The sequence below is a fragment of the Mus caroli genome, chromosome 4 (genome assembly GCF_900094665.2).
Source record: "Mus caroli chromosome 4, CAROLI_EIJ_v1.1, whole genome shotgun sequence".
Lineage (NCBI taxonomy): Eukaryota > Metazoa > Chordata > Mammalia > Rodentia > Muridae > Mus > Mus caroli.
Window position 1 is genome coordinate 123,253,440 of NC_034573.1, and position 17,198 is coordinate 123,270,637.

General features: G+C 50.6%; 1 protein-coding gene across 1 annotated transcript in view; it reads right to left on the reverse strand.

Annotated features, from left to right (window-relative positions):
• Positions 1–659: 659 nt before the first annotated feature.
• Zdhhc18 (zinc finger DHHC-type containing 18) overlaps positions 660–17,198 on the reverse strand; it is a 26,638-nt gene continuing 10,099 nt past the window's right edge. Inside the window, exons 3-8 of the mRNA XM_021160172.2 lie at positions 8,288–8,437; positions 6,916–7,053; positions 6,757–6,805; positions 6,031–6,133; positions 4,046–4,158; positions 660–2,440 (exon numbers count right to left, since the gene is read on the reverse strand). Coding sequence (XP_021015831.1) covers positions 2,323–2,440; positions 4,046–4,158; positions 6,031–6,133; positions 6,757–6,805; positions 6,916–7,053; positions 8,288–8,437 — 671 coding nt within the window. The 3' untranslated portion in view covers positions 660–2,322. The remainder of the gene's footprint in view (positions 2,441–4,045; positions 4,159–6,030; positions 6,134–6,756; positions 6,806–6,915; positions 7,054–8,287; positions 8,438–17,198) is intronic.

Below are 17,198 nucleotides of genomic sequence, written 5' to 3' on the forward strand. Positions count from 1 at the left end.
GAGCCTTCTGTTTGGGGCAGAGGAGCCCTGGGAACTGCCATGGCCAGCACACATGCCACACCACACACCAGACAGATGGATGGACTCCGTGGGGTTGGTGAGGCATGCGATGACAGTGGGATGGTGAGGGGGTGAGGCACTGCTGGCTGACACATGACGTGGTCTTACCAACTAACCCTCTGCAAAGAGGCCTGTTAGCTCCCCTCAGGCTGTGCAGGAGATGGCAAAGTCCTGACAAGTGTCCTCCTGGAGGAGATACCAGAGAGGCGGGCCCGTGTTATGATCTGTCTGTCTGTCCTGGCTGCCTAGGAGGTTGGGTGGGGGACTAGGAACAAGGAGCTCCCACTGGGACCTACTGTCTCAAACATGCTGAGCATTCAACCACTGGGGATCAGGGTGGAAAGTTAGCAGGAAAGAACTCAGGAGGCACCAAGTCCTGGAGGCACAAAAGGGAGACAAGATGAAGGCAGACAGGTGGTGTAGCCACAGCCCCCTCTACTCCTCAAAGTTCCCACCGATCACTGGGCTGCCCGCCGCCTGCCTGCCTGCTCTCTAACTCCCAGGAAAGACCCGAGCCTGTCTGAAAGAACCGAAGAAGGCTAAGCTGCAAGCCAGGGTTTCAGCAAAATAAAAGCAAACAAAAACTAAACCAAAGCAAATCAGCTCTTAAAACAAAAGCTTTATTACAAGCAGGAACAAAGATACTGGCTCGAACAAAAGGCGGGTGAGGGAGCCCTCCAGCCCCTTCCTATCTACCTCCCAGGGCCACTCAGGGTGGCCTGGGGCTCTGAAGCCATCTCCCAGTGGCCCCTGGCACCCACCACTTCCCAGCTTTGTCTGGGACCCACTGGGCTCGGGAACAAGGAGAGGACTCAGTAGTGACTTCCTATGTTATAATCCAAGGACTTCAGCCCACCTGAAGGGCCGAGGAGAACGAGACTATTTTGATTAGAAACTACAGCTCCCAGCAGCAGGAGGCTGCGCTATAAGGCTCTGGACAACCCACACGGGCCTCCTGGTCCACTCTGCCCCTGCCTCCGGCCCTGATTAGCAGAAACTGTGTCCTCGTCCCTAGCACTGGGGCCTACACTCAAAGCAGAACACCTGGGAGGGGGTGTGGCTTGCAGACTGGCAGCCGCTCCCTGAGCCACCACCCCACCCACCACACCTAACCACAGCCTGTCCGGGCAGATCACAGCTGGGAGCTTGACCTGGGGGCTGGGTGGTGGCGTCTAAAGGGCCAGCCGGAGCGGTGGTCTCTCTCCAGTGACTAACACAGCCTCCCACCCAGTCCCCCATACCTCAGGCTGCTTCTGAACCCAGGGCGATGGGGAAAGGGAACAGTCCAGGGGAGGACATGAGAGTCAGCTGTATCTATACACCGAATGCATGGACACACATGTGCGCATACACACAACCCCTCACAGCTACATCTGCTGTAATAAATGTATTAAACTACCTAACCTTTTGAAAACCCTTGACTTGGCACTACACAGATAGTAACACATTAACTCCTATTTTTAAAAGGCTATGTAAAAAAGTCTATAAAATTGTGCAAAATACCCAGCATTAATAAACCCGTTTCAAGTATTGCCAGCATGAGCTAACCCACCCACCTCTAGCCCTGACCTGGAAGAGGGGTTGGGGGGTGCAGGAAAGGATCCTTTAGAGAGTCTCTGTGGGCAGGGGGAAAGCCACGTCCCCATCCCTACTGTGCTGCCCAGGACTCTACAGGAGCTGAGGTTCTGCGGGCCTGGATGGCTTGTTTGGCTTCCCCTGACACAGGCTGCTTCCCACCCCTGCTTGCTCTCTCTACTGGACCCCAACTCTATTGGCTAACTCCATACAACCCCTCCCAAAAAACCATCCCAGTGGTTATCACAGATGGAATGTAGGAGCCCCAAACCAAAGCAGTCCCAGAGAGGGTCCCCACTTGTCGCCTGTGGTTCAGAGCCAGCTAATCAGCAGGCCCTGGCTCACCAAGGTCCAAGCATGCCTCCAGCTAGGAGACCACCATTCAGTTCATGCCCTCACTCAGGCTGGGTCTCCCTGGGCACAGGCAGTGACTTGGCATGGTCTCCTTAGTGGCCTCCAGAGGCTGTGACTCTCCTCTTCTGCCACTGACCAGCTAGGGGACCTAAGGCCTAAACTGTGGGAACCTAGGTTTGGGGAGCAGAGGGCACAGCTATGGGACAGTTCAAAGAAAACCACGAAGGGTGGGAAATAAATAGGAAAAGACTGGCATCTCTGGCAGCTCTGCTTCCCTCAGATGGCATGGGGAGGGTCCCCGCAGGTGTGGAGGATGGCAGGTGGCAAGCACATTCAGGGGTGGCCTCCTACCATGCTGGCGTCTGGCTTGGCTCCACAGGCCGGGTCATCACTTCTGATGGGCGAGGGCAACACGGTATCAGACTGCACGAATCCTCGCCGGTCAATCAGGCTTCCAAAACATAAGGATAGCATATTAAAACCTATCAAAGCTCCAGGCTAAGGGCCAGGTAGTGTTGTCTGTGTGTCCTCCCAGGAAAGATGCAGCCCTAGAAAAACTGGGCAAAGGAAAGCTGCTCTCCATTCAGGAGGTTAAGACCTTCCCAGGGGCTGGTGAGATGGCTCAGCAGGTAAGAGCACTGACTGCCTTTCCAAAGAAGGTCCTGAGTTCAATTCCCAGTAACCACAGGGTGGCTCACAACCATCTATAATAGGATCTGATGCCCTCTTCTGCTGTGTCTGAAGACAGCAACAGTTAATATATATATATATATATATATACACATACACATACACACATATATACATATATATACATACATATATATATATTTTTTAATTTTTCGAGACAGGGTTTCTCTGTGTAGCCCTGGCTGTCCTGGAACTCACTCTGTAGACCAGGGTGGCCTCAAACTCAGAAATCCGCCTGCCTCTGCCTCCCAAGTGCTGGGATTAAAGGCGTGCGCCACCACCACCCTGCTTGTACTTATTTATAACAATAAACACATCTTTGGGCTGGAGCAGGCAGGGTTGGCTGGAGCGAGCAGAGGTCCTAAATTCAATTCCCAACAACCACATGAAGGCTCACAACCATCTGTACAACTACAGTGTACTCATATAACATAAAATAAAAAGAAATATTAAAAAAAAAAAAAGGCCTTCCCTCTGGGTCTGGTGAGACACCTCAATGGTAAAGGTGTTTGCCACTGAACCAAGGACAGCATCTGTCCTCGGGCCTCCACAGGTCCACCACGGTGTGTGTGCACACTTGAATTTCACTCACCCACACATATAGGTCAGTAAATGTAAATGCATTTAAAACAAGACCTTCTGGGGCAAGTGCCAACAGGACACAATGGTTTTGTTTTCTGGAGACAGGGTCCCAAGTACTTGAAGATGACCTCCAACTTCCCACAGGCCTGCTTCTATCTCCAGGGATATTCATTGCTAATTCAGACTGACTCAGAAGCCAGGCTGCAAGTGAGAGAAAAGCAAGAAACAATCGATACCTGGAGGCAGCCAGAAGCCCAGTGTCCTGTCTCCCTAGACAGGGCACAAGTGTGTAAGGAAGGCCTGGTCCCCATAGCAACCGAGACCGGTCAACACCTGTTCTGGAGCTCTGGCGCCCCCTGCTGTCAGGACTGACACAGAGCTTCCCAGCAGGGCTGAGCCCAGGCTGGAACCCCACCCTGTACAGGCAGAGCATGTCACCCAAGTGTGGTCCTAACAGTCACCGAGGCAGGATTAAACAGGCTGCCCAGGGCTTTTTAATAGTTTGTGCTTTCTTCCACTGTGGCCTAGGGTGGTCCTGAACATGAAGCCATCCTCCTGCTTCAGCCCTCAGGTGCTGGGCTAACAGCTTTATTTTTAACCAACAAATGATTACACGTGATTAAGTGGCGGCCTTCCTCAGAATTTCTGAGTCATCTGGCAGAGGATGGTGAACCAGAGGGAATCCTTTCACACAGGGAGAAAGACCTGCTAAGGTCCAGAACTCCCAGGAGGGTTCCAGATGGCGAGCCACCTCCTGTGACTTCTCTTCCATGCTCCGACTTACCTGGGAGGCAGTGGGCCACAGAGCACAGCACAGCAGTTGGTGACAATACTTTTATGGCTGTAGGGGTTGACAGAGGCCTCGCCACCCCTCTTGCTGGACCAAGACCCTTTGATCTGGAAAGAGGAAGAAACCTGGGTCAGCTACCTTCTTCCTCCCTCCCTCCAGCAGTGTGTGGTGGGATTAAACTGGGGCCTAAGCACCTACCACCAGAGCCCCACCTTCAACCCCTTCCCTTCTCCCCTGTCACAGCTGCCTCTTGTTGCTTCTACTTCCTAGAAAGGAAACCTAGAGGTCAGGGAAAGTAGGCCCATTCAGAAACCATCTCTTCAGTGGAGGCCTTTCAATGAAGATATGGGGACTGCTGGATACAGAGAGCTCTCCAGCAGAGGTCAGCAGGGCCTGGCTAGCACAGAAGACAAAACCAAAAGGAAGTCTCCAGAGGGGTGTTTGGGTAGAGCATCCCTGGCCCCTTGCTGTCCACCTGTGACAGATAACTTCACATCAACTTGACACAAGCTAGAGTTATCTGAAAAGAAGAAACCTCACTAAGATCTGGCAAACCTGTAGGGGATTTCCCTAGTGAGCGATTGGGAGAGGGGGGGAGATGGCCCAGCCCACTGGTGGTGGTGCCATTCTCTAGGCTGGTGGTCCTAGCTTCTATAAGAAAGCAGGCTGAGCAAGCTATGGGGAGCAAGGCAGTAAGCAGCATCCCTCCATGGGCTCTGCATCAGCACCTGCCTCCAGGTTCCCACCCTGCTTGAGTTCCTGTCCTGACTCCTTCGGTGATGGACTGAAATGTGGAAGTGAGAGCCGATAAACCCTTTCCTCCCCAGCTTGCTTTTGGTCCTGGTGTTCTGTCACTCCAACTAAGAGGGGGCCAGATTGAGGGCACAAAGCAGGCTGAGCCACCCTGATCCTCAACTGCCTGATAGTGGGCAGCTTGTTCCTGAATTAGGTAAGGCTCAGCAGCACTGAGAGTCTGCCTCTGGGAAGGCCCCTGCTGAAGGCACTGAGGGGCTCCACAGGAAACACCTGGTGGACGTCACCCAGACCCTTCCACCCGGGCTGGGCTGCAGCACCCCCTTTCTGCACTGGAAAGCTCCTTCAGAACCCAGAAAACTGGGTTGGGGTGGCTGCTGGCTGATGTCATGTCTGCCCTTATCAGTGACCAGCACACATGTGTTCAGTTTTCTTTTCCCAAATGAGAGCAAGAGGTCATGGGATTTTTTTTTTGTTGTTGTTGTTGTTTTTTGTTTGTTTCGTTGGTTGGTTTTGGTTTTGTTTTGTTTTTTTGAGACAGGGTTTCTCTGTGTAGCCTTGGCTGTCCTAGAACTCACTTTGTAGACCAGGCTGGCCTCGAACTCAGAAATCTGCCTGCCTCTGCCTCCCAAGTGCTGGGATTTATTTTTAAAACAGGGTCATGTGTCCTGGGGTGGCCTCCGACTTTCTATGTAGCCAGGGACGACCGTGAATTCGTGAATCCCCTGCTTCCGGTTTTCGAGTATTGGGACATGTGTGTCTCCTTGGAGGTGGCTCCTTCCTTCTTATTCTTGTTTTAAAACCTTTATTAATTATTTTATGCATATGGGGTCTTGCCTGATAAAAGTCTGTGTACCATGTGTGTGCAGTACCAGAGGAGACCAGAAGAGGCCACTGGGTTATGTAGGACAAGGGTTCCAGGCAGTGTTGTGCAGGAGAGTACACAGACTGGAGTTATAAGCCATCATGAGGGTGCGGAGTGGAGTGGTGGATGTGAAGGCTTGGTCGTGATTTCTGCCATTAATCTTGGATTGGACCCCTCCAGCATTATGACCCTAGGCCACATCTCTTGGTCATGCCATGGGCAGTATGCATCCTAATTCTGTCACAGCAGGACCCCCAGGTCTGTGTGACATTGGGTCTGACATTAGGCTTCCACCTTGGACCCCCCAGCAGGCAGCACTTGGCCACCCCAGGCTCCCTAGGGCCTGTCCAGCTTTACTCACATCTTCATTAGTTGTCAGGTTGGAGGCCACGAGATACGTGTGGAACCCTGAGAGGCCCAGGATGGACCAGATTGAGAAGAAGCAGATGACCAACTCCAGCACAGTGGGCCCTGTCAAGGACGTGTGCGCAAGAGAGTGGAGCCCCTGACCCCTGCGCTCACCCTTCCCTGGAGCTATGTCCCTGGAAAGTGACAGGTTTGGAGACCTTTCTGTGATCCAAGTCATTTCTCAGCAGAAGGGGGAGGGAGCGCCTGGGGAACAAGGCAGGCTCTGGGCTAGGGATGGCAGAGGGAATTCCAACCACAGGATCCTGGCATGGAGCAGGAAGCCTGGCATCCTAAGGAACTCGCAGCTGGTGACGTGACTCAATGGATAAAGGCGCCTGTCACCAAGCCTGACAACCTGAGTTTGAACTTCAAGTTGTCCCCATCCCTATTCGTGTGACATGGCACATGCATGTTCCCCGCTGCCCAAGGGCAGGGTAAACAAAAATTTAATTACAAAATCCACTCTTTGCCAAGCCTCTGTAGACAGGCATTTTCCTGAGCCTGCTTGCTCTGCCCCTCTCAGTGACGATCCCTTTAGGGTCAAGCTCCAGCCTGGGTCTTGACAAACTAGTGGGTAGAGTGCATTCTAGAGAATAGATAGAGCCCTACCCACTCTGGAGACCTGTCCCATGAAGAGGCCTCAATTCCCCACCCGGGGTGACCAGCCCGCAAAGGATATCTTGCTGGTGTCTTTTTCAGAGCGGAGATGAAGTTGCTTCCCTGAGTAACTAGGAAGAAGAAAGGGACACAGCTCAGCGGGGGGTGGGGGTGAGCACGGCCCTACGCTAGGGCCAAGCTCACTGGTTAGCCTTCCTCCACCCTCTGCTCCCCAACTCACGCAGGGTCAGGTGGGTGACCACGCAGGCGAAGATGAAGGCCGTCAAGAAGGAGAGGGAGAGAATAAACGCATAAAAGAAGCGGTAGTTCCGTCTCCCCACACAGTTGCCCACCCAAGGGCAGTGATGGTCAAACCGTTCTAGGAAGGGAAGGAGGAGTTAGTGGGGGTTTCCCAGTCAGCACTGCTGGGTGACTAGCCTTTGCCCCAGGCTGGCACTAGCCCCCTCCCCACCAGCTGACTCCCGTCCTTCCCTTGGACACACCCTGCTTCCAGCCCTTGTTCATCGGTTCCCACCCACTGCCTGACACATTCCCTGTCTATTCTTTTAGCTCCATAGTAACTCCTTCAGATGTCAACTACAAAGCCACTCCCTTAAAAAGTCTCCTATGGTCTCAATCTAGGCAGAGGTCTTCCTGGTCGGTTCTCTTGCTCTTCTTTTAGACAGCACGGCCCTTGAACAAGACATGTGCTGGCCTCAGACCCCTGCCAGAGTCCGACAGTGTCTGCTTCAAAGACTCACAGATCATGGCCTCTTACTAGCTCCATGCCAACGGCTCTGGCCTTAAGGTCCAGAGAGGGCTGGGCCGCTACGTAGCTCCTGCAGAGCTGGCACCAGAGGCCAGGGCAGAGGACTGAGCTCATACCAGTGCTAAGTCCCTGAGGGTGGGAGTCACACCCTGGTAAGGAAAGTCCCTATGGGAATCTAGGTCATGAGCCCGTTGCAGGCCTTATGCCAAAGGCTGGTGCCTCTGAGGCAGTGGGTGGGGCAGACTGGCAGGGATGAATAAGAGGCATTGAGTCACCCACTTCACGCCTGCTGTGCCGCTCTTCTCTTCAGAGGGTGCTGAGCTGGCACCATGAAGTCACTGCCCTGGGAACTGTGCACTGTCACCATGGCTCAGCTCGCTTGGGTGTCATATAGACTCTCCCTTGTGACACCCTCCCAAGGGACTGTCATGGGTCTTCATCGAGCTGTATGGCGTCTGGGGAGCAGGGTGAGGGGAACAAACCAAGCTTGGTCAGGAGCCAATCTTCAGCTCTGGTCCATGCTCTCCGCCTCCCTCCTCCAGACTCCCACCCTCCCTGCCTTCTTTCTCAGTTAGAGCACCCTGTCCTCCATGTTACAGCTCCAGGCTTCTGGGATCATGGACCTACTGAGAAGCACACTGAAGCCAGGGGGACAAGTTCAAGGTCTGTCACAATGTTTGGGGATCGGTGGGATGGGATATAGACCAGCCCTGGGCCAAGAGATGCCACTGCCTTCCCACTCAGCCCTAAGTACGTCAGATGCTGCCTGCCTTGCCCCACATGTGACTTCCTGCATCCAAGACTCAGGCTCTCGGGGCTCTTTGAGGCTCCCCTGCCCACTCACCCACACAGTTGTCGCAGACACTGCAGTGCGAGGTCCGGGGAGGCCGAAACATCTTACAGGTGAAGCAATACTTGAGTTTCACTGTCTGCCCGTTGATCATCACCTCCCGAGTCCGAGGGGGCGGTCGGTATGTGGAGCTGCCTGTGTTATCTGAGGGTGTGAAGAGGGAAAATGAGGGCACCCCAGATGGCCTATGGCCCTCGATAGTCGGAAGTCACAGCTGCCTGACCAGGACAGGAGGCACCACAAGGAACATGGGAGATGGGGGAGGGGTGCTAATGCAGGGACACACATCCAGAATCCGGTACTCCCTTCAGGCACAGGACTGTGCTCAAACCACGGCTGCTCGAGTGTTTCCTGGCCTTCACGCTGAGAAGGGTCAGCAGGAAGAGTCAGCGAGGTCATATGCATTTAATGGAGCCTAGATCCAACTTCTAATTCACGCTGACAGGAAGATGAACTTCCCAGGGAAGCAACTGAATCTAGCCCTCTGGCATCTACAAACCGCTGGCCTGACCTCTCGCCGAAGCCAGCATTACGTCGAGAGAAGGCAGTGGTCAAGAATGCTTCCTGCACTTCCAGATCTGAGCTCTCTGCCCAGCGTCCACGGCATGTGTTAGAACGCCTGTCAGTCTAGCTCACGTCTGGCATCGCGTGCACACCTCCCTCCTCTCACAGCATTAGAAATAAAATCTTAATAAAAAGGTAATAAAAACAAAAAAGAATGTCAGAGCTAGGCACAATAGCACAGGGAGGCAGGCAGTACAACTGTGAGTTCAAGGCCAGCCTGGACGACAATGTCTCTTTCCCACCCCTTTCTTCTTAGAAAAAGACATGTTTATTGACTACCCTGCAAGACAGAAAGGCAACTGGAAGAACCAACTGCTACAGCGACCTTTTCCTTCTTGTTTTGAATGGAAGAAATAACAAGTTCACTCAAAGTCTGCAAATTCCCCATGGTCTGTTAGATGAGTGTCTGCAAGCTGAACACACTTGATCTGTGCTCAGATCACAACAGTACATAGCCAGGTGTGGTGGCGCACCCTTTTAATCTCAGCACTCCTGAGGCAGAGGCAGGTGGATCTCTGTGAGTTCAAGGCCAACCTGGTCCACATAGTAAGTCCCAAACAGTCAGGGCTATGTAAAGAGACCCTGTCTCAAAGAACCAAAATATAAATAGATAAATAAATAAATAGGAAAGGAAGGAAGGAAGAAAGGAAGGAAGGAAGGAAGGAAGGAAGGAAGGAAGGAAGGGAAAGAAAGAAAGAAAGAAAGAAAGAAAGAAAGAAAGAAAGAAAGAAAGAAAGAAAGAAAGAAAGAAAGAAAGTAAGTCTCACTATATAGCCCTGGCTGGCCTGGACCTCACTCTGTAGGCCAGGTTGCTCTTGAACTCATGGAGATCTGACCGCATCTGCCTCCAGAGTGCTGGTGCCACAGTCCTGCCCAGTTATAATGTTTTGCTATGGACTGAGCACACGTATCTAGGGAACACTCATCAACCGCACTCCTAGCCACTCTACTGCACAATGTCTCAAGTTTAGCTGCCTCCCTGCAGTCATTAGTGTCTGGTGCTTACCAATGAGCTGACCAGCCAGTGCGGGAAGTGGACTCTGGCTTCCCATGTTTAAAATGCAACCTAATCTCCTGAGCATCTCCTCTCTAGACCAGGAAGCGGGAGAAGGCAGGGGCTAGGGGAGCCAAGGAGGCTGACTAAATGGAACTCAGCCTTCGTTGTCTAGTCTGTAAAATAGGAATAACGAGCAGAATGGTATGGCCAGGCTGGCTTTAAGCTATGTAGCCGACGATGATCCCGAATCCTCTCACCTCTCACACGATGGAATTACAGATGTGTGACAACCACGCTGGGTTCTGTAAGGTGCTGGGGACTGAACCCAAAGCTTTAAGAATGCTGGGCACAGGGCTGGTGAGATGGCTCAGTGGGTAAGAGCACCCGACTGCTCTTCCGAAGGTCTGGAGTTCAAATCCCAGCAACCACATGGTGGCTCACAACCATCCATAACAAGATCTGACTCTCTCTTCTGGAGTGTCTGAAGACAGCTCCAGTGTACTTACATAAATAAATAAATCTTTTTAAAAAAAAAAAAAAAAAAAAAAAAAAAAAAAGAATGCTGGGCACAGAACCCAAAGCTTTAAGAATGCTGGGCACACAACCTTGTCCTGCTTGCTGTGTGAGACAGGGTATTACTAAAGAGGTTAACCTGGTTTTCAACTTAAAATCCTAACCTCCCTCAGGCAGACACGCTTGCTTTGCTAATGACCACAAGTTGTAAAGGGAAGACCATCTATCGGTCTTACTGCTAAGAGTTGCTCAAGCTAAGTGACTTGTCCTGGGCCACACAGCACAACCAGGATTTGAACCCATGTCATAGTGGGGATGTAGCTCAACGGAAAGGCACTTTCCTTGGGTTCAATCCCCAGTATCTCTCCCAATGTAAATTAATATAGACATCCAAGCTCATAATGGGCACGCCTGCAAGCCCAGTGGTTGGGAGGCAGAGGCAGAAGAACCAACCATGAGTTCAAGACTGCTCCAAGCTACATGGCAAGTTCGAGGCTAACATGGATTATATATTTTTTTTTAAGATTTATTTATTTATTACATGTAAGTACACTGTAGCTGTCTTCAGACACACCAGAAGAGGGCGTCAGATCTTGTTAAGGATGGTTGTGAGCCACCATGTGGTTGCTGAGATTTGAACTAAGGACCTTTGGAAGAGCAGTCGGGTGCTCTTACCTGCTGAGCCATCTCACCAGCCCAACATGGATTATATAAAACTCTGTTTTAAAAATAAACAAGGGGAGACTGGAGAGATGGCCCCTTCCACTTAAGAGCAGGTACTTTGGGTAAATTACTTAACGGCTGTCACCTAGAGAAGCAGATGAACACCAGAACGCCCAAGGCAGTAAAGTACCTACCAGGCAGCCATTACAGTAAAGTCGATGCATATAGGCTCGGAGGTCTGGGAGCACTGAGCTTGATGCTTCCTGGAATTCTACTTGTTACCTAGGGAGTCCTTTCACTTCTGAGCCTCAGTTTCTTCCTAAGTCAGGTGGTCCCAGCCTGCCTGCTGGGGGGGAGGCTGGAGTCCCAGGAGCCACTGACCTTGGTCCTGACCAACAGGCCCTAACAGTCCAGTAGGCAGATTGCCTGGCTCTTTTCAAACTATTGGCATTATGCCACAGCAGACCCCAAATCCCCTGCTACTGCCACCATGGCCCCAGCCTTGGCTACCTGCCCACCACTGTCTCCCTGTCTGTACAGGGGCTTTGAGCCAGTAAGACATATGGATATGCATCCCTGCCCAAGCGATTACTGAGTGAGGTCGATTAAATCATTCAGCGTCTCAGCTAAAAATAACTGAATAAACCAGGGTAGGGGAGTTTGCGCCCACTGCAAACTCCAGCACGTGGGAGGCAGAGGTGGACAGATTTCTGTGGGTTCTAGGACAGCCTCATCTACAGAGTGAGTTCCAAGACAGCTACAGAAATCCTGTCTTGAAAAACCAATAAAATAAAATAAAATGGAACAGAATGGAATCCACCCCAGAGTGTGGTTGGGAGGATTAGCTAAGAAGTTACCAAGTGGGTTTAACACAATGTCTAGCGTTTATTTTGCAAGAGCTCAGGGGAGCCTGGGTATCCCTTACCTGAAATACTGTGGCCCAGAAATGTTTTAAATTTGGGCATTTTTCAGATTTTGGAATATCTGCATATACATAATGCCATGTCTAGACAGTGGTGTCCAAGGCACACATGAAATCTTTTTCTGTTTCATACAGGTCTTTTACACATAACTAGAAGGTATTTGTTTTTTTCATTATTGTTTTGAGACAGGGCCTTGAACTCACAGAGATCTGCTTTCCTTTGCTGGGATTAAAAGTGTGAACCGGGGGCTGGCGAGATGGCTCAGTGGTTAAGAGCGCTGACTGCTCTTCCGAAGGTCCTGAGTTCAAATCCCAGGAACCACATGGTGGCTCACAACCATCCGGAACGAAAGCTGATGCCCTCTTCTGGAGTATCTGAGGACAGCTACAGTGTACTTACATATAATAAATAAATAAATCTTTAAAAAAAAAAAAAAGTGTGAACCGGGCTGGACAGATGGCCCTCTTCTGGAGTGTCTGAAGACAGCTACAGTGTACTTACATATAATAATAAATAAATCTTTAGCTGGGCAGTGGTGACACATGCCTTTAATCACTTGGGAGGCAGAGGCAGGCGGATTTCTGAGTTCAAGACCAGCCAGAGCTATACAGAAACCCCGTCTCAAAAAATTAATTAGTTAATTAATTAATTTTAAAAAGTGTGATCCACTGTCAGGTGAGGTCTGGTATGGAAAAACAAACAAACAAGAGAAAGAGAGAGAGACAGACAGACAGAGACAGAGAGACAGAGAGAGACAGAGAGACAGGAGGAGGAGGAGGAGGAGAAAAGAAAAAGCTGGGCTGTGGTGAAACATGCCTTTAATCCAAGCAGGAGAAGCAGAAGCAGGCAGATGTCTGTGAGTTCAAGACCAGCCAGGATTATACAAAGTTACCACATCTTGAAAAAAATCATCAAACAAAAGTCTCAAATTTTGAAGCATTTAGTATGTTCAGATGAGGGATGCCCAGCCTTGTAAATCTTAGCTAACACTGTTACTGTTGCTATAGGAACACTACAGACACATAATGAGTTATAAAGAAACCTTTGGAATGCAGCCATCTGGGAGTGAAGAGCAGATACTGACCCTCTCTAGCGTTGAGAGAACCTTCTGGAAATCTCTCGGGATCACAGAAATCCTCCTCAGTACACAGAGGAGGGCAGGGAGGGAGCACCTTGCAGCCTGTCTCTGGTCTCTGGTAGGGAAGTCCCCTCCCCACATAACTGTGACAGAGGAAGCGAAGTTGCCAAGTCACAGGTGCCACCCAGGTGCTTAAAGGGCAGAGGTCACAGTTTGGCCAGAGTAGGCTTGTAGGAGCAACACTGAGCTAGTCACCTGTCACCTGCTCCACCCAGCAGCCACCATCAATGACAGCTTGTGGAGCACAGTGTTCTAGGGCTCACCAGGGAGGAGCCATGGTTACGGAGGTATACACAGACTCTCTGAATCAGAGCAGGCAAGGCCATATCCTGAAGACAGGAAGGACCCATATCATAAGGTGGGGCTGAGATTCAGATCTGTCTCCCAAGGCAACCACTTGTTCATTACTTCATACAGGAGCATTCACTATACACAAGATACTATATAAGGCCTGGTGTAGTGGATAAGGGGCCCATACATACAGAAGAGCTCACTCTACGCCTGCTTGGCACATCCCCGTAATTGATATTTTAAAACATCTGGGGCTGGTGCGATAGCTCAGTGGGTAAGAGCACCCGACTGCTCTTCCGAAGGTTCGAAGTTCAAATCCCAGCAACCACATGGTGGCTCACAACCATCTGTAACGAGATCTGACTCCCCCTTCTGGTGCGTCTGAAGACAGCTATAGTGTACTTACATATAATAAAAATAAATAAATCTTTAAAAAAAAAAAAACATCTGGAGAGGAAGCTCAGTAGCTAAGAGCACTGGCTGCTTATCCAGGGGACCTGAGTTCAATTCCTAGCACCCATGGTGGCCCAGGACATTCGATGCCCTCTTCAGATCTCCATGGGCAGGAGATACACATGGTACATAGACGTCCATGCAGGCAAAGCATCCCTACACATAAAAGAAAAGACAGTTTGTTTTGCAGATTGTGTGAGACAAGGCCTTGTTATGCACATGATTGGCTTCTGATTCTATGGCCACAGCCATCCAGGGAAATAGTCCTTACTAAAGCAGGAGGGAGTGGCTGCTAAGAACTGCTTCATGGCCTGAAGGGACTCTAGGACGCATCTGCATTTCAGAGCTTGCCTCTGACCCACTCTTCCCTTAGAAGAAAGAGAGATACCCATGAGGAGGTGAGCATCTCGCCAGCGTGCCTTACAGACAGGAAACTCAGAGGACGTCCGTTCAAGAAATGGGCTCAGCCTCTCCCCATGCGTGTAAGGCTGAGAGAGGCAAATGACTTTTCCCACACCCCCTTCCTGCCTGAGCCAGGAGCCTCCACACCTTCAAAATAGCTTTCTTGGGGGGGGTGCTGGGGCTGCCACTGGGAGCCAGTACTGGTATTGGGACAGGATTTCATGCCACCAAGACTACTGAAGAGGCTTTTCCTTCTGCAGGGCTAGGGATAGAACCACATGCTAGGCGGGGGTCTACTGCAGGTTTCCACAGTTGTTACCCTCCTTCCAGTCTGCCTACTGTCATCCCCACGTGACCACTCTGTTCATTCCCAGAGGCCCTGCCACTTACCAGGTTTAGTGCAAGGCCTGGGGACACAGGGAGAGCGCTGCCCGTGGGCAGAGACTCACACAGAGGCTGTAGCTGTATGGTTACATAGAAAGCAGAGTGAATCAATGCCCTTGACACCATGCGGTGACTTGAGACCAGGCAGATTTCAGTTTGAAACATGGTGTGGCTGCTTGTCAGCCTTCTGGAACCTCAGCTTCCTCACCTCTAAAATGGGCAACACGTGAAACTGCTTGCAGATGAGAGATGTTTTATTAAAGCCTAACCCAGAGCTACTCAGTTACTGATGTTGGTGTCTATGTTTTGTTTTGTTTGGTTTTTGGTTTTTCGAGACAGGGTTTTTCTGTATAGCCCTGGCTGTCCTGGACTCACTCTGTAGACCAGGCTGGCCTGGAACTCAGAAATCCACCTGCCTCTGCCTCCCAAGTGCTGGGATTAAAGGTGTGCGCCACCACGCCCAGCAGTGTCTATGTTCTTAATACAGAAGCCAGATGTGATGATGTACACCTTAACTCTGGCATCTGGGAGGCAGAGGCAGGCAGATTTCTGAGTTCGAGGCCAGCCTGGTCTACAGAGTGAGTTCCAGGAGAGCCAGGGCTACACAGAGAAACCCTGTCTTGGAAACAAACAAACAAACAAAGAACACATAGGAGGGCTGGAGAGATGGCTCAGTGGTTAAGGGCACTGACTGAGTTCAATTCCCAGCAACCACATGGTGGCTCACAACCATCTGTAATGGGATCTGATGCCCTCTTCTGGTGTCTGAAGACAGTGACCGTGTACTCATATACATAAAATAAATAAATTAATCTTTAAAGAAGGAGGAGAAGGAAGAAGAAAAGGAAGAGGAGGAAGAGGAAGAAAGGAGGAGGATATAAGAGAGGCAGGACATCAGGTACTTGGGCTCTTAGGAATTGGGAGGTGAAGGCAGAACTACCCTAAGAGACTCAAGTCTCAAAACGTCCGTCTCAGGCTGGAATACAGCTCAGTTGGTAGCATGTTTGCTAAACACACACAAAACCCACGTCTGATCCCCAACACCAGGTGACCTGGGTGTGGTTGTGCACAGGATGATAATCTGGATGCTTGGGAGATGAAGGCTGAAGGAGCAACAGCTCGCGGGCATCTTTACTGAGCCTGAGCTACACAAGCCCAAAATAACCAAACCAAAATAACCAGATAGAACCAGATTCCCGCTCAGCAGGGATGGGAAGCACCCAGACTTGGGGGGAGGGCTGTTGGTAGAGCGGGGTGGGGGTGAGGTATAAAGCATGGTGAAGGCCCAGAGGGGCTGAGGCCCCACACCTCGGGCATCTGGAGTGGGAGGAACCGGGGGAAGGCAGCTGCTGCTGGTCTCAGTGCTGCCCACCACCACCCCACCCCCGCAGGAAGTTTCCTAAAGTAGGCAAGTGAACCATGGTCTGAGAAAGTTCTTCCCCTTTCAAGCTCTCTCTCCATGTATACCCAGACCATCACACAGCTCCATGTACCTGCCTCAACAGCCATGATGGCCAGGAACCCTGCAGCCTGGCTTTCTCCTACAGGGTAACCTTTAACGCAGAGCAAGTGAGCCTGGCTTTGTCTACACGAGGCTCACGTACATTTCTCTTCTGAGATACACAGTCCCGTGCCATGCAAGGGGAGTTTCAAGAATTGCATTGTTATGTCAGGACGTGGTTTCCCACACACAAATGTTATACAAACTGAGAAGGCTCTGATGTCATTAGGTGGTATGATGTGGGACCGTGGTTACATATGGGGTTTGTCAGTGACTGAAGTGCTATTATACAGCATAAGGTTATATTTCAAAGTGATTGTTGATTTTTGGGGGAGGGCTACACAGGGTCTTGCTATGGTGGTCTAGAACTTGCTGTGTAGACCAGTCTCATAAAAAAGCGAACCATTTAAAGGAAAACAGTCAGGAGACGATGGGAGGGACTGGAGAGATGGCTCAAAGGTTAAAGGCATTTGTTAGTTTTGCAGGGGCTCAGATTTGGTTCCCAGCACCCATGTAGTAGTTCATAACCACTCAGGTCCAGGAGATCCAATGCCTTCTTCCAACCTCTGTGGATACCGGGCATGCATGTATGGATGCTGCACATACATTAAATTATACAAAGAAAAAAATGGGAAAAAAATTTTTGTTGTTTTTTTGAGACAGAGTTTCTATTTGTAGCCCTGATTGTTGTGAAATTCAGAGATCTGAATACCTCTGCCTCCCCAGTGCTGGGATTAAAGGCCTGCGCCACCATTGCCTGGCAAAAAAAAAAAAAAAGATGAGAATTAGGTAGACCAGGAGCCTGCAGTCCTAATACCTAGGAAAGACAGAGACAGAAGAACACCAGCCTGGTCTATATATTGACCCAAATATATCCAACCAAGCCAGTCAAGGATACATAGAGAGACCCTATTTCAAAATAACTAACAAAGAAAAGAAAGAAACAAAGAAAGAAATGAAGGTAGAGCAGGGAAGGGTAAAAACCCTACAAGATAACCAGGCGTGATGGCGCACACCTTTAACCCCAGCACTCAGGAGGCAAAGGCAGGTGGATTTCTGAGTTTGAGGCCAGCCTG